Here is a 20,202-nt window from a genome sequence, read left to right as displayed (position 1 = left end):
CTTTTTACGGCTGAGCGATATTCCACCGTGCACCCAGCGCAGTTCACCGTTCACCAGTTGATGGATGTTGGGTTTTTCCCGCCTTCTGTTATGAATCATGCTGCCGTGAACGTGGGGGCGCAGGTTTCTTGGTGCGCATCGGTTTTATTTCTCCTGAGCCGACACCGGCGTGTAGACTTGTGGGTTTGTGCGGTCGCTCTCTGTCTCACCGCTCGAGGAGCTGTTACCCACAGCGGTTGTGCTGTTTCACATCTGTGCTGACAGTCGCGGGGGCCCCCAATTCCTCCTCGTCCTCGGCAACGCTTGTTGTCTCGGTTAACGATGCCATGGGTACTGAGCGTCTTCTCGTGTACTTACTAGTTTTTGTGTCTCTTCCGTGGAAAAGTATGTAGTGAGACCCTTGCCCATTTTTAAATCAGTTACCTGGGTCTTGTTGCTACTGAGCTGTGAGGCTTTGTTATTCTGGGTACGAGTTGCTTACTAGATGTGCAGCTTACAAATATTTTCTCCCGTTCTGTATGTTGTCTTTTCCTTTCCTCAGTGGTGTTCTTTGAAGCACAGAGTTTTTCATTTTTATGACGTCCGATTTGTACTTTTTTTTGTTTTGTTCTTTGATTTTAGCATCCTATCCAAGAATCCATGGCCGAATCCAATGTCACGAAGGCTTGCCCTCACATTTTCTTCTGAGTCTTGTGGTCTGAGCTCTTTCACTTACATCTTTGGTTTTGACTTAGTTTTTATACGGTGTGAGGTAGGGGTCCAGCCTCACACCTTTTGCACGTGGATGTGCAGTGGTCCCGGCAGCGTGTGTTAAAGGATTCCTTTCCCCACAGAGTGGACTTGGTGCCCTTGTAGGAAGTCAGTTCTCTGGGGACACGAGGGTCTCCTCCGGGCTTCCTTTCTGTTCCAGTGAGCTCGCCCTGACGCTGGCACCACTCTGCCTTGGAGTTGAAGTGGGCATCCTCCTGCTCTGTCCTCCCGTTCAGGATGACTGGATTATGCAGGATTATTTGGGATTATTCGGGATTATTCTGAACCTCTTGCAGCTCCCTGTGAATTGTGGAAGCAGCTGGGATTGGGGAGACGAGGTCCACGTGTGCACCAGCTGGGTTCGGCCATCGTCACAGGCCGTGTCCTCCGGTCCACGGGCGCCTATTTGCGTCCTTAATCCCTGCCGGCGATGTTTGCTCCCTACTGCTCTCGGTGCTCTGGGGACAGGAAGGGGGCGAAGCTGCTGCCTGTCCCTGGCCCCCGGGCGCCCTGGATGCCGGCCTCTGGACTGGCCTTGGTGCTGCCTGCCACACATCCCCCAGCGCCTCCCCGTGGGTGGGCCTTTATTCTCCTCCCAACCTCCTGCTCAGACTCTTTCCACCCAAGGTCAGCGAGCCAGAGCCCACGGGCCAGGTCCGGCCAGCTGCTTGTTTTGGCAAATAGAGCTTTCTTGAGACACGGTGGGGCCCGTCAGTTTATGCACGTCTGTGGCTGCCCCCACATTACAATGATAATAGGCTGTGTGGCCACCAGACCTGAATACTCACTTACTGCCCCCTCCCAGCTGGCCTGCACGGTACACACCTCCAGAAAACAGGAGAGCGATCCACCAGGGGGCCCGACGGAAGGAGCCTCGCCTGCCCCAGCCGTCGGGGCCCTGGCCTCTGTCCCCTGACCTGCTCTCTGCCTGTTCCCCTAAAACGAGGGTTTGTCAAGGATGGACCGTGACCACCGGCGGGGCAGAGCAGGGCCTGCACCGTGGCCCGGGCACCTCGTCCCTGGTGCTGCGATGTGGCCCCTCACCCCTGCATCTTGGGGAGGCCTGTGCTGCCCACCCCCAGCCAGTGTGAGTCCCCCCACTTCCCCTCCATAATCAGGATGGGGTGGAGGTCGGTGGTGCACTGTCCTGTCATTCTGGTGACCCAGGTTGGAGCACGACCTCTGGCCTTGTTCTTACTGATGCGTGCAGAACCCAAAAGCCTCGGCCCGCAGCCTCCCAGGGAGCCTGCCGTCCGCCGGGCGGGGACCGGGACGCCCTGGGTGCCCGGCTCCTTTCTCCTCTAGCCTCCTCTCTAGAGACGGTGTCATTTCCCAGTTGCTTTGAGGCAAACGCCCCAAAACTTAGCAGCCTGAAACAGCAGCCACCTTGTTCTCGCTGGTGTCTGGGTGACTGTGCTGGTCTCCCCTGGGTGCCATCGCCAGCTTCCAGCGGTGCAGCTTCTGGCAGAGAGCACGTGCCGCCACGGGTGCGTCAGAAGAGGGCAGGCTGGACGCGCGCACGCTCAGCCCTCGGGCGCACCACACTGACCTGGGGGCCGAGGCCGACTTCACGGGGAGGGTCTGGGAGGCGGTGGGCGCACGGATGGGATCGCCGGCCTCCCCGTGGCCGCCGTTTGTCCGGGGGACGGGGGGGCGGGGGGCTCAGGCTTGGTCTCCCCGGGAGCAGCCTGCCCCCCCCCCACTGTCGGGAGGGGCGGGTTCTGCGCACAGAGGCACGTCTCCCACATCCTGGGGCTGGTCCCAGAAATGGGGCTCTGACTTGGGTGCTAGTCCTCGGGCGGGAGCAGGGCAGACCGAGTGGTGTGAGCGGGCCGCGCCTTCGCTTGTCACTGTGACCGTGAAGAGGCAAGAAGCCTCGTGGGCTCGCACGCCCGGGCCTGATCGGCCACAGTCCGTGTGATGTCCTCACGGCCTGATTCTGCAGGGCCGGCCGGGTTGGGGCGCTCGCGCCCCGGGACCCAGGGCTGGCAGACGCGGCACGCGCAGCTGACGGCTGTCCTCGGCAGGCCCGTCGCAGTGCAGGGGCGAGCCCGGGAGCGTGGACTGCGGCCCCCCTCCCTGTCCCACCCGCCCCGCCCCACCAGGTCCTTACAGCCCCACACGGGCCACGGGGAAGGGGCAGAGGCTAATCCCGCGCCCGGGGAGTCTGGCCGTGGCCTTCACATCCGCAGATGGGTCTCATCCCCACGGAGGGCCCCGGAGACCTTCCCTCTTCGTTACCCTGTGTCCTGAGCGCCTCGGCTGCTTCCCACGTGCTAAGAAATGGCTCAGTCAGCGTCGGGCTTTACGGTCTATGAGGGTTTGAACACGTGTCGCCCGGTCCGTCCTTGGCATTCCCCATTTCTCAGGTGAGGGAGCCCAGGGCTGGGGGGCGCAGTGTGGCGGCAGCAAAACTCACCATGGCGCTGGCCACGGGTGCTGCCTCGGTGACACAGGTGCCCCCCTCCACCCCCAGGGCAGAGGCCAGGCCGCAGGGGATCTGTGTTCTCACACGACACTGGCCTCCTGCGCTGGGCTCTGCAGTCAGCCCGTCAGGACGGCCATCCTGGCGGGACCCTGTGGGCCACTGACCACCGTCTGGGGTCAGCGGCGATCCTTTCCCCTGTGGCCAGGGCCACAGGGAGTGAGAGCTTTTGCAGCTCGTCCCCACACCGGGGGGTGACTGGTGCCGTGGCCGAGAGCTTGGGCACCAAGCGCACAGAGCCATCCCCGCTGTGAACGCCGGGGCCGTGGCCTCCCGGTGCCTGGCCTGCTCACCTTGACCCTGTAGCCAAAGGGCCATCTGTCCCGACTCATGACACCTGTAAGAGTTTCTCCGCTTTGCCTCCGCCCCCTGTCTGCTCTCGCCTGGAGAAGCCCTGCGGGTTCCGGAAGTCCCCGACCTCGTTTGTACCATCAGCCCTTCCCCATCGAGGGAGGGTCCTCCCCGCAGGCTGCTGCTCGGAACCCCTGGTCCCGGCGGGGAGCGGTGTTCTCCTTCCTGTTCCCCTGGGTTCGGCGCCTCCAGGACAGCATCCTGCCCCGGGCCCGGGATGGCCAGGCGCCGGGTCACCCGATTCACCTGCACCTGCCTCCTTTCGGGTGTTAGCGGTCTCATCCTGTCTCGGGCCCGGGAGAGCCTCTGCCTGGTGGCCGAGGGAAGGAGGAGCTTGACCCTCTGGCTCAGCAGGGGTGGGCCTGGGCCCGAGGCCTGCCGACCCGTCTTTGTTCTTACATTTTTGAAGGGTTGGAGGAAAACCAAAGGAAGAGCAGCATTTGGGGACACAGGAGCTGCTCTGTGGTTTTGCAGGACGCCACTCCCGGTGCCCCGTGCAGACGCAGAGCTGGCTGGCGGATGGAGGCTAGTAACAGGCCTGCCGTGCCTGCCCCCGGCCCATCCCTCACTGCCTGCTTGCCTCCTGCATGAATGATGGGTACCCCCCACCTCAGCCCGCAAAGGCCCAGAAAGCAAGCTCCTGGCCTGTCTGCTGCCACAGGGCCTCTGCCGGGCTGCACGGGGCCGATGGATTTCACGCTCGCGGTTATCTTTCCCAGAGTGTTAAAACTGGAGGGAGTAACGCTGCCTTCCCACCCGGAGAGTCTGTGATTCAGCCGGAGCTACAGGATGTCTCTTTATTCTCTGAGGTTTTTACAAGGTTCTCAGAAACCCGTGAAGAGCCCCTAGTCCTCCCTTCTCAGCACCTTCCCCACGGGCTCATGCAGACAGCCGTGTCTAGGCCCCACCGTGCTGTGCCATCCCCCCCCCGCCCAGCCTCTCTCTGAAGTGATGCCAGACGAGAGGGGCCGAGGGGGCCACGGCTGGTGACGCTGCATCTGTGGCCAAAGCTCTCCTGTCTCTGAGGATAGAGCTGCATCCCTGCTCTCCTGTCTCTGAGGGGGCTTGTGGCTGCCCTCCCCTGTGCCAGCGGACCCCAGGAAGGTGTTTTACTTTCTGGAGGTGGCACCCAGGACAGGGAGGATCCTGCCATTCCTTCCCCATCCCCTCCTGCCTCTCCTTTCAGGGCACATTCTGGGGCTTCTGGGCTGGCCCCTCCCCAGGCGCCACGGTGGCCTCACTGTCCTTCAGTGACTCGGCAGGACCGCGCCCACGGCAGCTCAAGCTCGTGTGCGGGCCCTGCTGCACTTAATGAATGTGTCCGCGGCCAGCCTGCTTCCCCGGGGAGCGAGATGCTCAGAATAAAGGATGCCGTCCCCCGCCCTCCCCCCCCACCGCTGTCCCTGGAAAAGCGAGGAGAGACGTGTGGGCAGGACTCACAAAAGCGGCGGAAGATGGGGCTGTCGGAGAGAGAGGAAACATCACCGCATATTGAGCGGAAAGGGAGACAGGCCACGGTGTGTCCAGCTGGCCCTGGTCCCTCACTGACAGAACCGGGGTGGGCTCCCGGGGTCGGCGGCCTCCTGCCCGTCTGCTCAGGAGATGCCGGCCTCCCAGAGTGCCCGTCCCAGAATGGGTACGGGCCTTCCGCCACCCGACGGCAGTTCTCTGCTCCAGCAGACGGGAGAACTTCGAGACGGCCCTCTCCCTCCCTTGCCCTACGGCGGCCCCTGTCCTTGTCAGGGAGACCAGAGAGGCGTGGCTCTTGCTGTGACCCCACCAATGTCCCTCCTGAGTGAGGAGACGGCAGCGTCTTCCAGGAAGGGCATCTCTTGGTGTCTGAGCCCTCAGGAGCCTTGTAGATGGGAGGGCACGGGGGGCGTCCCAGAGGGGGCGTCCCGGGGGGACATCCCGAGGGAGGGGCCTCGGACCCAGCTCCTGCCCTGCCTTCACTGGCTCAGGACACTGGACGGGTCGTTTAGACACGTTCTCCACGCTGGCCGAAAAACCAGGGCTGCTCTTAGCAGGTCCAGGGGCACGAGGGGGAAGAGGTGAGACCCCCCAGGTTGGCTCGGGGTCATCAGGGTCTGAGTCAGACTCCATGGACGGTGGAGGCCCAGCAACACCAGGGCAAGGGACTCAAGCCCACCTTCCCCTTGGGGTTCTCTGACCTTTGGACACGTGTGTGTAAGTCTGTGTGTCACGTGCCCATCCGTGTGTGCGTGTGGATGCGGGTGTATATTTGCGTATGTATACGAACACACGCATCCGTGTGAGTGTGTGTGCCCTTGTCAGTGTATACGTGTGTGTGAATGTGTGTGTGTGTGTGTGTGTGTGCGCTAGGAGTATGTGCGCACACGAGTGTGTGTCTGTGCATGTGTGTATGCACGCGTGTCTGGTGCACACATATGCGTGTGAATGTGCATACATGCGTGTGTGCGTGTGTCCGTGTGCACGTGTGTGCATATGTGAATCTGTGCGTGCATATGTATCTGAACGAGCGTACCTGTGCACACGTGTGGGTATGCACATGTGTGTCTCTGGGTACGTGTGTGTGAATGTGCACGTGAGCGTGTATCCGTGTGCACACTGTGTGCACGTGCGTATCTGTGGGCACAATGTGAGTGTGCACGTGTGTGCACCTGTGTGTGTGTCTGGCCTTGTTACTGAGCATGGGTGGACCCTGGTAGAGTCGAGCAGTCAGTTCCCCGTGAGTATCTGGATGGTCCTTGTGTCCAGGCGCACGTTTTCATCACAGCCGCTGGGCAGGACACCAGAAGGGAGTTTTCGTCAACTGTCCACACTGGTGACCAGCATCCAGAGCAGGAAACGGAGCAGCACAAACACCTCGGGGGCCCCCTGCTGCCCCAACCACAGCCCCAGGCGGTCCTCCTGGCCTCCAGCGGCACCGAGTGCTCAGGTCTGCTTTCGTGGGCTGTGCCTCCGCCGCATCTGACTCTTTCTGCTCGGCGTTGTTGGTGATGCCCAACCCCGTCGTCGTTTGTGTCCGTAGGTGCTTGTTCCTGCAGATGGGTGCTCTTCCCCGTGGGGACCTGTCGGTGCCTGCCTCCCCGTGGACGTTTGCACGAGGCTCCGAGGTGCAGGCCGTAGGCGTCACGCTCGGGAGGGAGGAGCTACACCGCCACGTGGCCTTCCCATGGCGCCTCGCCAGTTCCCGTCCTCACCGGGATCAGCTCTGGCCGCTCTGTGCCCTTGATGCCTTTCCCATCTGTTCGGTGCCGTGGGCGTGGGGGAGGAGCTCGGGCATCTCTGGGCCATTTTAATTGGCTTTGCTCGGATGATTAATTTGAGCTCCATTTCACTTTTTGCCGGCCTTTCGGACATGTTCTTTTGTCAAGTGTCTGTTCACGTTTTTTGCCCATTTTGAAAATTGGATTGTCTGCCTCTCCCTTTCTTGTTTGCGGGAGCTCTTTAGGTATCCTGGGTGTGAGCCCCGTGTCAGCTTTTGTGCCAGCCGCCCTCTTAGTCTTGGTGACCGGAAGGTCTCGTTTTCTCTGAGGCCCGTGTGCTTGCGTTTTCACGTGAGGTCAGCACCTTCACGACCTTGTTTTCAGAAACCTCTGTCTACTCTAAGGCCGTGGCGTTCTCTTCTGTTTTCTTCTGAACCCGCTTTGGTTTGCCTTTTGTGTGTAAATTTGTCGTCGCTTAGGCATCGTCATTTTTGTGTTCTGTGAGGTCATCATCCCGTTGACCCCACGCCACCCTTTCTCCCGGTCTCTGTGTGTCGGTGGCTTGCGGTCGCCGCCGCCGCAGACTGTACCGTGCTGTCGCGTGGCGTCTGTCAGATGGTCTCACGGCCGTGTGGGGCGGCCGCGGGCCGTGTGGCTCGTCTGGGCCCTGGGTGGGTCATTCCGTACTGGTGCCGGGCCTCGTTCGCTCTCCGTCTCTGCGTCTCTGCGTCTCTGCGTAGCTGATCTTGTCTCCCCATGGTGGGCGGGCCTCTTCCAGGCCAGCAGGGAAGAGATGGGACGTGGAAGACGGCGAGGCCTTCGATGTCCCAGCTGCGGGACCGGAAAGAGGAAGCTTCTTTCCCAGTTCCTGAAGAGAAAACTTCAGGGAAATGATTGGCCTTGCCCAGGTCACGGGGCCACCTCGCACTGGTTTCCAGGGTCAGACCGAGGGGGTTCCACTCCCCAGGGCGGGAGCTACTCCGAGGGGCAGCAGCTGGCGGGCAGGCAGGAGCAGCAGAGAGGGCCTCGAGGTGGGCCTGCCGGCCGAGCGAGGGTTCTCCTGTGGGGCGTCCGGGGGCTCCAGGACCCCAGCGGAGCCGGGTGCGGTCGTTGGAAAACCCGTGTCCACACAGAACCCGCACATGACCACCCGTAGCAGCTCTCTCTGAAACTGCCGAAACCGGAAGCTCCCGAGGCGTCCCTCGGAAGTGAGTGGACCCGCGAGCTGGCGCGTCCGTACAAGGGGATGTCGCTCAGCGCTGCACGGAAATGGGCTAGCAGGCCGCCAAAAGACGTGGTGCAACCTGCGGTGCGTGTTGCTAAGTGAAGCAGAGCGAAAGAAGCCGGTTTGAAAAGCCTCCGGCCCACGGTGTCCAGAAGAGCCAGGCGGCGAGAGCGGTGGGTGGGCGGTGCACGGGCGCCTTGGGACTCTGATGCCGCACTGCTGGACTCGTGCCTGCATTTGCCAGAGCCCCTTGAACTTACAGCGCACGGTGAACATCGGTGTGTGCGTGACTTTAGAAGCATCCAGGCCAGGGCTCGAGGCGGACTCCGGGACGCGGGAGAACAACCACCCTAGAGCGTGTGGGTGGGGGAGGGGCCGGCCTCTGCACCCGGGAATCCTCGAGGCTGCAGACCGGCAGCGCGAGGGCCCGCCGCTTCTGTCCCGCTGCACGCAGGTGCCAGACCCGAACTGGGTGAGGGCCGGGCTGGGCCGTGTCATGGCGGGTCGTGGAGGTGGGGACAGGACGTCCGTGCACACGGGGGCTCAGTTTACTATAGACGCGGGTGGTTGCATCTGGAGACGTTCGTAGACGGGTGTCTCTCCCAGCGAGCGAGGCCAGCGTCCACACTGGTGTGTCGGTGAGGGCTGGGGCCCTTGGGGTGTCGGTGACAGGGGCACGGGGCCCAGCCATGTGGGGATTCCGAGCTCTCCTCACAGATTATCTCTGAGTTTTGTGTTCATTTTTAAACCTGCAGACCTTGAGCCAGCAGGGCGTGTGGGAGCAAGGGCCCCCGTCTTTGGGACATTTGTCGGCAGAGCGTTATGAAAGTGTAGCACTTTTGGGATGTCCTCCCCGCTCCCCGGTTTGCTTTTACAACTGCCGTGTGAGAAGCCGGAGGGGACTTTGAGGCCCGGGCACGTGCAGCGTTCCAGAGGGCCGTCTCGCAGGTTTCCCTGGGTTTTCCCCGGTTATAACTTACCGCCACTCCCGGTGCGCGATCAGGGCCCGGAGGCCCGGGGCGGGGCGCGGCAGTCCCTGTCCTCGCGCTCACGGGTCCCGGCCGTGCTGACCTGCCCTGTGGTCCCGCAGGGCGGCTACGACCAGAGCAAAACCAAGGTGCTGCACATGAGCATGAACCCGGCCAGCGCGGCGAAGCAGAGGCTCCGCGAGGACCAGGCCCAGCTGCAGGAGGAGTGTGAGCGGCTGCGGGAGCTCGTGCGCGCCCTGGAGCGGGGCGGCCCCGTCCCCGCCGACCTGGAGGCCGCCGCGGGTCTGCCTTCGTCCAAGGAGGTGGCAGGTAGGCACCGCCCCCCGTCCGTGCGCCATCCCGCGGGCGGCGGGCCGCGGGAGGGCCTGGGACCGAGCGTCCTGCGTGCCGCGGGTCGCCCCGGGAGGTGACTCGGGCAGCAGTGGGGAAACGCATGGCTCAACTGTGTGCAGCCTCCCCTCACGCAGACTAATGCCGTGTTCCAGGTTATACGTGTCCCGTTAATCGTGAGTAAATCCACACTCCGGCAATGGGGACCGTCTTTCATGGGTCTGAGTACCTTTCACAGAACCCAGAGGCGTCTGCACAGAGGCCGGCGGTGGCCGGGAGCGGGGGGCGCAGGTGCGGGAGGCCGCCTGTCCTAACGCGGCCTCACTCGTGCTCTGCAGCTCCGCACCTCAGGGTAAGGGCCCCCAAGCGCACGGCTCGCCACCACCCGTGCAAGGAAGTGACCCTCCCGTTCCCGCCGTGTCCCACGCGGGAGCCGCCCCACAAGTGCACAGAAGGGCCCGCCGGCAAAGGCAGGGAGCGTTTGGGAGCCCAGTCTGCCTGGGGCTACCGCGCACAGTCAGGCCCCATGGGTACCCCGGGCCGGGCGAGGGGCCCCCGCCTGGCCCTTCCTGGCACAGCCCTGCCGAGGTCACCGGGCCATCTGCACTGTAGGGCCAGGCGGCAGTTGCCGTGACACCTCCCTCCCGTGTTTCTGAGGTGCCCTTCCTGTGTGCCGCCCCCGCCCCTCCTTTTCACTCGGGTCATCTCCCCGTGGCGGTGGCAGGGCCCTGGCCGCCACCTGGTCTTCCTCGTCTTTCTCAGCTGAGAAAGTTCGTCCTGTGTCGAGCTGTCTGTGTCCTTGACAAATTCAAGAGCCGAAGGTCCAGACTCAGCGCGCGTTCAGGTGACTGTTCCCCTCGTGACGTGATAGGTCATCTGTCTGCCCGGTGAGGTGTGCCGCGCTCCTGACGAACGAGAGTGGCACTCCACACGGGGACAGTCGCTCGCGCACGGGCCAGGGTGCTGAGACAGGTGCCCACGGCCTCAGCGGATGGGAGGCCGTTGGCCAGCCCCTCTGACGGATCGTGGGGGTGACCGGGGAGCCAGGGCCCAGGCCGGACAGGGCAGCGCGGTGGCCCGGGGAGGGCGCGTGGCAAGGAGGTGGCTGGTGCCGGCCGCAGGCACCCGGGTGGAGCCGGCCCATTGCACGTGGCGTCTACTCTGTCCCCTCCCGGACACCCTTCCTGGAGTTGCAGTAGAGAAGGTCTTGGGTTTTGCTTTTTAGTTTGCAAGGAGGACGTAAACCCCAGAGAAATGACCCCACAGCAGACTTTGGAATCTGGGAGGCTGGTGCGTGGGTGGTCGAAGGGTGAGTAGTGGTAGGGCCAGTCTGAGCGGTGCCCCCGGAGCCCCCAAGGCCAGATGTGGTGGCCAGAGGCCCTGGGGGAGGGAGGGCGACTGGCCGAGAGGAGGAGGATGAACGGTGCTCCCCGAAGGGTGTAGTCACGCAGCGTGGCCCCCCAGGCCATCCACCCGGCACCTTCCAGTAGGCACTTGCCCCTCCCCCAGCAAAAACCAGAAGGGAAGACCGAAAACCAGGGTAATTCTCTGAGAGCGCTGAGTCCCACCGAGCAGGCCCCACGTGGGCAGGGCCTCCCTGAGAGCTGGTTAGGAGCCCGGGATGTCGGGCTCTGTGCCAGGCCCGCTGGGTTGGAAACCCTGGGGGAAGTGGTTCACAGAGGGTCCCTGGACGGGAGCCCTGGAGCCAACACAGAGGGGTGCATGTGGGTGCCGGGCCCCCGCCCCAGCCCACCTCTGTCTCCCGTCACCCCCCGGAACACCCTCTGGGTGGGCTCCTGTCGTGGAGTCCCCTGACGTCGGAGGCCCGACCAGGCCTTCCCGGCGGGACCCACGGAGCCCCCTCCTCCTTGTGAAGGAGCCCCAGGGCGGTCGGGCACTGAGGGCGGGGGCAGCACAACCAGGGAAAGAGAAAGCTTCCGGTGATTGTCCACGGACCTCTGCAGACACACAGGGGGATACGGCACTTTAAAAACATTTTGGGGTGCGTGGGTGGCTCTGTCGGTTGAGCGTCCGACTTCGGCTCAGTTCATGATCTCACGGTTCCTGGGTTTGAGCCTCGTGCTGGGCTGTGCTGACAGCTCGGAGCCTGGAGCCTGCTGCGGATTCTGTGTCTCCCTCTCTCTCAAAGATAAATAAACGTTAGAAAACAATACTTAAGCATCTTCAAAGAGGAAGCACGTGAACGTTTGGAAATTAAAAACATCAAAGAGTGAGATGAGGGCCTGAACAAAGGACCTTATAGATTGGGGCGTTTAGGTGAATGGTAGGACGGAAGGACGGACCAAGCAGGGGGAGAGGCTAAGGAAACGAGGGGCCGTGGGCGTCTGCGACGCCTCCCTCAGGGAGTGTTCATGTCGGTTTCTCGTGGGTGGCGTGCCGAGAGCGCCCCCCACCGCCCCTTTCTCACGAGGCCACAGAGGATGCGCACCCATGAAACGAGGGTGGGGGAACCAGGAAGCAGCACTAGACACAGGAGGCCCGAGCCCAGCCCGCGAGAGATGGGGGGACCCAGGGCAGCCGCCTCGGGAGCAGCCGGCACAGGTGGAGACTGGTCAGAAAGTGCTGGAACCTCCTCAGACAGACGGGGTTGCAGAATGGGAGGTGTCCGGTGTCTGGAGAGGCAGCGTGGACCAGGCCTTTGCGCAGCTGCGTGCCCACGTCACGGCTCTCGGTTCCCATCTTCCCCGAAGGCTGGCTTCAGGGGCTGCAGCCAGGACGGTGTGGGGTCATGATGCGAGCGAATCGGGGCATGGTGTCCGTGGGAGGACAGGAGGGCAGGAGGCCCAGGCCATCCTGGTGCCTCCATAAATGGACTTGGGACCCAAGTAACCGGCCAGCAGGTGGAGCCGTTGCCCCAAGGGAGGGGGAGATGCCCTTGTCCCGCCCCCGGACTCTAAAACCTGTGCAGGGGGAGGTGGCCTAAAAACAAAGCCTGAGGTTTAAAAGGCTTGTGGAGTCAGGCTCCCAAAGGCCGTGAGCGCCAGCAGCACCGAAGCTCCGGGTGGGGGTTGGATGGCGGGGCGGGCGGAGGCAGCGGGCAGAGACCAGGGCCGCTTTGGGAGGCTCACGGGCCCAGGGGGTGGGCAGCAGCGGGGGGTTGCCCAGAGGTCCCCCGCCGCACCCGGCGGTGGCTGGCTGACCGGGGGGTGTGGGTGAGGAAGCAGTGGGTCACTGCCCTCCTCGCGGCACGGGGTGACCACGCCATTGCCAGGGTTGGCAGGGGTCCGGGGCGCGTGGGCGTTGCTGCGACCCTCTCAGGGATGCTCCGCTGGGCGGGCCGCCGGCGGTGACCCGTGGCCTCCTTCCAGGCATTTGTCCACACGGTGAGCCTGGGCAGGGACCCCAGCCCCACAGGCCGCTCCCCTCCCCCGGCAGCAGCCTCGGCCCCAGAGAACGTGTTAGTAGAGCAATCGGGCGCCTCGTGGATGGTGCTTAAGCACCGGGTAGACCGATGGCCGAGACCCGCCGAGTGGGTGGTGGGCGCATAGCCGGGCGTGGTGATGAGACGCCGCCTCTCTGGCGGCCCCGCTTGTTTATTTTTGCCTGCACGGCTCAGCGTTGTCAGCAAAGTCACGAGGCGGCAAACGTGCCTCCCCCCTCCCCAGGCTCCCCCGGCCTCCAGTGCTGTCGGGCTGTGACCTGTGACCTTCCCGCCAATTGCAGAAGCCTCGACACCTGCAGGTACTCCCGACATCGCCACCCCCCACCCTGGACCTCACAGGCCAGCCTGCCCTGTCACCTCTAAGCGGACAGCTCTCCCCCTGCCCAGACCTTTAGCTGTGCGCACGGTGTTGCCGGGGTGGCCCGGCGAGAGGGTAGAGTTGCATACGGTGGCCCCTGCCCTCGGCACCCCAGGGTTAGCACGGGCCAGTGGACCCTACAGGAACGCGGCCAGTGGCCTGACAGATGACACGGAGGGCGCTGATGGCCCGGACGGGTTCCCGTCTGCCGTGCCCAGGACGTGGCCTCCGAGCGGGCCTTGCAGAGTGGAGCGCAGCCCTCGGACGGAGCAGGTGCCCCGTGGGCAGGGGTGGGCAGGGGTGGTGGCTGGACCAGTGATGGGAAGGCCGCTTTGCCAAGAGGGAGGAGAAGGGCCCATTGGGCTAGCCGGGGACGGCCGCCTTCCCGTGTGGGGAAAGCTGGTGCGAGCTTCTTCTGGATCTTTGATGGAGGAACTGCTGAATGACCCAGAGCAGGGGCACAGCCCCCTGGGTTGGCAGGAACGCGGACACCTGAGTCCTCAGCCCCCCCCCCCCCCCCGTACCCCCCTCCCGGCTCTTGACTCCTCACACGGCCCCCTGCTGAGCCCAGCCTGGGCCAGGGAGATTAATTGCAGCTTAATTAGGCAGGGCATTAATATTCAAGTAATCTAATCTTGTCAGCAGCACAGTGAAGGTGATCAAGTTTGTCGCCGCCCAGCTGTGTGGGTGCAGCTGATCCCAAGGTGTCCCTTGGTGGTGGGGTGCCGTGGCTCCTCCCTCCTGGCCGTGGGGTGCCGTGGCTCCTCCCTGGAGCCCACCCACTCTGCCCAGAGAGGCGGCCTGGAGGACTGGGGTACTCGCTCGCACCACAGGGGCCCGGGGCACCAAGATCGGTGTTGTTCTTCCCTTGCCGTCCGGCCTGTCTGTGGGCTTGTGAGGCGGCCCCCTCCCCGCCCCCCCCCCCCCCCCCGCTTCAGCCCACGCCGGCTCAGCCACAGTCATGGGCCACGGTCATGGGCCAAGAGCGGCGGAAATCTGAACACCGGCTCCGTGAGACACGGGCTGAGTCATTGCTGCCCCCGCGCCCTCCGATAAGGGAGCCACTCCCGGCTTCCGTCGGCACCCTCGTGGCACGTGAGGGTGCGGTGCCGGCGTGGAAGAGGCGCGATGGGCTCCCGAGGGCCCCCGGGGCACATGCTCCATTGGCCGGCAACACTGGCCACCTGCCAGTGAGGAAAGAGCCATGGGAGCCAGGGCCTCGGAGCAGGGACACCGCGGTGGCCGGGCAGCTTCCTCCACCAGGGTGGGGGGCTTCGGTGAGCTCTGTGGGCTGAGTGGGAGGAGAGAAGGACTAGTGCTCCTGGCAGGGGTCACCTGACCTTGCCCTTCCCCGCAGCAGGTGCCCAGCCCTGTGCCAGGCCACAGCAAGTGCTGTGCTTGTGTCCCCGGGGCGAGCAATGCACCATCCAGGTGGAGAGAGAAGGCCAGCGTGCCCAGATGATCTGGGGAGCAACGTAGGGTCTCTCCGGCCGCCTCCGTCCCCCACCCCAGATGAGCACTGGGAGCAGCGGGAGGGTCCCGGTGCTGGGCTTTCCTGACCCACCCGCCCCGCAAAACAGCCTTCACCACCCCCCCCCCCCACCCAGGCCTGGCGGCAGGTGGGAAGGGAAGGAAGGCTTGTGTCTTTGAAGCGGCTGCCGGTGCCCGAGTGGGGCACACTTGGGGCGAACCTGAAAAGCACCACAGAGACTTCAAAACAGCTGATGTCGACCCCGAACTTTCAGAATGGGGTCAGAGGCCCCCGGATACGCTGTTAGCAAACCACCAGGCACGGGAAAGGACCACGCAGGTGCTTGTGGCAGCGCTGGCCCGTGTCCTCAGGCACGCTCCTAGGAGGGAAAGGGCCGGGCGGCTGGTAAGCGTGTGGTTGGCTTTGTAAACTCTGGGCCCTGACCCAGTGTCTGCGCGTGGCCCGTGGCCCGTGACCGTGCGTCCCCACCGGCAGGCACTGCTGCTGGCGGGGACCGTGTGGCGGAGCCTGTCCCGTCGTGACGGGCGTTTCCCCGCTGTCTGAAGGCGAGCGCCTGTTTCTGCCCGTGCCTGTCTCTGCGCCCTCTGGAGCGCAGCGTCTGGTCCGGTTTTCCCCTTTTTTATCGGGTGGTTTTCTTTGTATTGAGTTCGGGGAGTTTCATTTTCTGGCAGTGGCTTCCTCAGAGCGGATACTTTTCATTTGGACGCGCCCAGACGATGAATTTTCCTTTCATGGGCGTCCCATCCGGGAACTTGACCTCACCCGAGGTCAAGACACTTTTTTCTTCTGTTTCCTACCAAGAGAGATTGAGTTTTATGGGTAAATCTGTGATCCGTTTAGAGTTATGTTTTGCATACGGTGTGAGGTTGAGGTCGAGGGGATCGTGAGGGGAGTTCACGTGAACGGCGAACGTCCGATCGTCCCGGTGTCGGCCTGCGGAAAAGCGCGTCACGCCTCTGTGGAATTGATGACCTTTGCTCCTTCATCACGTGCCCTGGCGAAGTTACGTGGGCCTCCTTCTGTTCCTCTGGCCCACTCGTGTGTCCCTTCGCTGCTCTCCCCCGCCCCCGACCGGCGGCCGTAGCCAGACAGTCCGCACCAGTCCCGCCCGGGCCCCCTCTTCACACACGATTACCGGTCCTGGTGACCCTGCTTTTCCGTAGAAATTCGCGACTCAGCTTGTCCATATGGACAGACATCCCGCCAGGACTTTCACAAGAACTCCGCTAAGTCTGCAGGTCAGCTTGGGGAGGGTCCGTGCGTTGAAGAGGTGAGGCTTTCCGGGCTGGAACACGGAGTGTCTGCCCTGGCCCCGGCCGGCCCGGGTTTCCGTCATCAGCGCTTCCCGAGCGTCTGCCCACACCCCCACTCAGTGTGTTGTTAGCAGCTTCCTTTCTTGCAGCGATCCTAAGTGCGTGCGCGTGCGTTCTGACCGTTCCTAGTGGATGTTGCTGTGTGTAGAAACAGGCTCAGTCTTGGCTCCTGGGGCCTCACAGAACTCGTGCACCGATTTGGGGAGTTTCGTTCTTGTGTTTTCGTTCTTTTTTTCTCTGCGGTCATGATATTTGTGGACAGCGACTGCTTTCTCTTTTCCTGTAAAACCCGGGTGCCCGCAATTTCACGTTCTTGCCTTACTCCCCGGCCGGCGCGCCGGTGTGGGGCAGAGTAGTGGTGAGCGAGGGCGCGCTGGCCTCGGTCCTCCTCTCCGGGCGTGTTCCATCTGTTCCAGAACCCCGACTGCCCCTCGTGTCCTCGGCGTTCGGTCCCTCCCCACCAGTGGTGCTGTGAGCTGCGGGCCGTGTGTAGATGCCCTTGGCCAGGTTGAGGAGGTCACCTCTACTCTTAAGTGTGCCGTGTTTCTTGTGCCGGATGTGGAACTTCCCAACTCCGTCGATGGATAAGGTCACGTGTTCTTTCTTCCTAAGACTATCAGTGGGGAGATTTCCCTGTGAAATTGTTCAATATTGAACCAGCCTTGTATTCCTGGAATAAATTCCCCTTTGTTGTGGTATATTTTTCCTTCTTTATGTTGCCGGATTCAACTTGCTAATATTTTGTCAACGGTTTTTGTGTCTTTGTTCTTATTAGTCTGGAGTTTTCTTGTCCTTGTCTGACTTGGTTATCAGCATAATGAATGCAACGAGTTGGGAAATGTTCCTGCCTCTTCTGTTTTCTAGAGGAGACGGGGTAAAGTTGGCATTATTTCTTTAACACTTTTGTAGAGAGATATCTGCTGGACACCATCTGGACCTGTAGATCTGGGTCGTGGAAGACTAGATACGGGGGCAGTGGACTGAATGTCTGTGCCCCCTGCCCCCAACACACAGAACGTGTCTTGCGACCCTCGTCTCCTGTGCAAGGGCGTTAGGAGATGGGGCCTTGGAGGTTCTAAGGTCTTGAGGGCGGAGCCCCCGTGGGTGGCACCAGGACACTCCCTTGCTCCTTCCACCACGTGAGAACACAGCAAGAAGACACCATCCGAGCCAATAATTGGAGCCTCGCTGGACCCCAGACCTGCTGGTACCTTCGGGCTCCTTGCCCTCCGGAGCCGTGAGGAACACGAGCTTGTGTCGATAAACCACCCAGTGTGTGACTTTCTGCTGCACGCCCCACGTGGTCTAAGAGCAGAGGAATAATATCAGGTTATCTGTTTCTGCTTGGGTGAGTCGTGGTGGTGCCTGGGGTTTGCTGGGAACTGGTCCTTTATGTCTGAGTCACGAAAGTTATAGCAGGGACTGTTTGTACTGTTGCTTTTCAGTTCTGTCATCTCTGCTGAGTCTACAGCAGTTATCCTCTTTTTCCTTCCTGATTTTGGCAACTTGTGTCTTTGCTTTTTTTGTTTGTCAGCTTTGATGGAGATTTATCCTTGGATCAGTCTTTAAAAGACCGAGCTTTTGCTTTCATTGATTTTTCAGTATTGGTATTCTGTTTTCGATTTTATTGATTTTTTTTTTTTTTTTTTTTTTTTTTTTGCCTTATTTCCATTTGATTTCCTTTCATCTACTTGCTCTGGCTTTCTCTTACTCTTTGGTTTCTTCAGCTGGAAAGTTAGATTGCTCACTTGAGATCTTTTTTGTCCTCTAATGTTCGTGTATAGTGCTGTAAATTTACATCCGAGTGCTGCTTTAGCTGTATCCACAGATTTTAGCATGTTGTAGCTTCATTTTTGTTCAGTTCAAAATTTTTCAGATTTCCTTTTAGCTGTTTTCTGTGATTCATACATTATGTAGAAGTGTGTTTCTAATTTCAGAACGTCTGGGGATTTTCCAGGTGGTTTTCTGTTATTGGTCTCTTGTTTAATTCATTTACATTTAAGGAACTACTCTGTATAATATCTTGTGGTGTTTTTTTTTTAATTCCGAATTTGTCCGATGGCCGGTTCCGAGCTATCTGGGTACATGTTCCGTGTGCACTTTGTGAGAATGTGTATTCGGTCTTTTAATCAATGTGTTTAGGCCATTTATATTTAATGTAAATTTTTAATACGTTTGGTTTTAGGCCTGCTATTATGATTAGTTTTTCTTGCCCTCTATGTATTTTATTCCTGTTTTCCCATTTCTACCTATTTCCATGTTATTTGAACATTTTTTAGTATTCCATTTTGATTTATCTTTGTGTTTTTGTATGTCCATGGATACTTTCGAAAGTGACTAAAATTGTGTTTTTAATGGTCATATGTATTAAAAAAAATTTTTTTTAATGTTTATTTTTGAGAGAGACTGTGAGCAGGGGAGGGACAGAGAGAGAGGGAGACACAGAATCCGAAGCAGGCTTCAGGCTCTGAGCTGTCAGCACAGAGGCCAACACGGGGCTCAAACCCATGAGCTGTGATATCATGACCCGAGCTGAAGGTGGACACTCAACCGACTGAGCCACCCGGGAGCCCCAGACTGTCATATGTGTTTCAAAGAGCTTAAGAGGAGAACAACAGTTCATGATTTTTACCTAGACATTTAGAATTCCGTTGCTTTCTCTCCATTCCTGAAATCCCAGGTTTCCCCTGCTGTCTGTTCCCCAGGCATTTCTTTCAGGGTAAGTCTGCTGTCACGGGTTCCCGGGGCTCCATCCGTGTGGTGACACCTGTCCTGCCCTCATTCCTGAAGGACCTCCCTGCTGATTCTGAGTCAGGGGCTCTATCTGTTAGCACTTTGGAAATCGACATTGCCTCTCTACCTCTGGCCTCTGTGGTTTCTGATGAGTCATCTGCAGTCAGTCGGGTCACCTGCCCTCTGTGTAAGAAACTCAGATCACAGGTAACAGTGGAGGGATGGGACCGCAGCAGTGTCCGGGGGCAGGGGACCTGTACGCTGACGTGGTCTCTGCAGCCAATTTCAGTGGTACAGTACTGTTTCTGAGTAGACCACAAGCTAAGTACCTGTCTTGTGAGCATCTGTAAAGTCTTGCTTGATAATTCCAACATCTCCGTGTTTTGGGGTTTGGCACCTGTTGGCTGTGTGTTTCCTAGCAGGTTTGTATTTTCTTGGTTCTTCAAGTGCTGCTTAATTTGGGGTGTTTTCCGGAGGTTTTGCATGCCATTTAAGGAGATTGTAGGCCTTTCCGTAGCCTTGCGGAGAATGTCACTCGGTCGGCTGATTTCAGCAGGTGGTCTGCTCAGGTGGGCCAAGGTGGCGGTTCCCGTGCCCTCTGCCTGCTGTGCTAACACACCAGGTCAGTTTCGGGGGCCCGCACACCCTCTGCATGCCCTCCAGAGTCCCCTCTCCTGACGCCCACAGTTTCTGGTCCCCGAGGGCCCTGGCCAGAAACCCGGGGCGGTGCTCGCTCCACTCCCCTGTGCCCTTCCCACGACCGCATCTGCAGTTCGGCCCACGCCGTGGGGTGCGGCAGGGAGATGGGCGAGGATTCACCCCACGGCCCTGAGGTCACAGCTCTTGAGGTGCTAGGCACCTGCCCAGCCGCACCTGTGCCTCTGTGGGGTTGCCCACAACCCAGAGGAGGGGAGCATGAGAAGAGGAACGAAGCTGATTTCTACTACCTGCTTCTTGGGCCAGCAGGTGAGGGCTTCTGTCTCAGCTCTGTCTGTACCTGGCGCTCGCTGCATCCGGCCCGGGCTTCAGGCCCTCTCGCCTGGGGAGGGGGTGCCGGGATCCGAACCGGCAACGGCCACTGGCTTTGGCAAACCCAGGCCGCCGTAGAGCTCGCCCGGAGAGAAGCAGATAGCCTCCGCGGTCCTGCAACTGTTCCACACGTGGGATGCACAGTCAGGAAGCTTCCAGAAAAGAAGTGTCCGGGCCCAGGTGCTTTCACTGGTGAATTCTGCCAAACGAAGAACAACAAACACCAGTCCTGACCATCTCGTCAAGAAAAGTGAAGAGGGAGCCCTTTTTAATCATTTTATGAAGCACATATTACCCTAATTTGAAAACCAGACAGAAAATGAGACCTGTAGGAATTTATTTTCGTATTTATTCCAGTTGATGAAGTAACGTGACAAAATTCGGCTCTCAGGAAAACTCTCAGCAAAATAAACAGAGAGGGGGCTTCCTCAGCCGGACGGAGAGCATCTGCGGGCGCTGCCTCCCAGCCCCGGACCTGACGGCGACGACCCCACGCTCGCCTGGACCGGAAATAAGGCAGCGGTGGTCTGGCGCCCCGAAGTCCCCGTCCAGG

At 60.6% G+C, this 20,202-nt stretch overlaps 1 protein-coding gene across 6 annotated transcripts in view; it reads left to right on the top strand.

Moving 5' to 3' along the window:
• Positions 1–20,202, top strand: part of MAD1L1 (mitotic arrest deficient 1 like 1) — a 315,909-nt gene that overhangs the window by 241,838 nt on the left and 53,869 nt on the right. For all 6 annotated transcript variants that reach the window (XM_081791670.1, XM_081791669.1, XM_081791671.1 and 3 more), the window contains one exon: positions 9,093–9,300. In XM_081791670.1, the coding sequence (XP_081647796.1) occupies positions 9,093–9,300 (208 nt within the window). The remainder of the gene's footprint in view (positions 1–9,092; positions 9,301–20,202) is intronic.

Source organism: Panthera onca, chromosome E3, assembly GCF_046562875.1.
Source record: "Panthera onca isolate mPanOnc1 chromosome E3, mPanOnc1 haplotype 2, whole genome shotgun sequence".
In the NCBI taxonomy this organism is placed as follows: domain Eukaryota; kingdom Metazoa; phylum Chordata; class Mammalia; order Carnivora; family Felidae; genus Panthera; species Panthera onca.
Note: the sequence above shows the minus strand (reverse complement) of the source record. Positions and strands in the feature narration are given on the sequence as shown.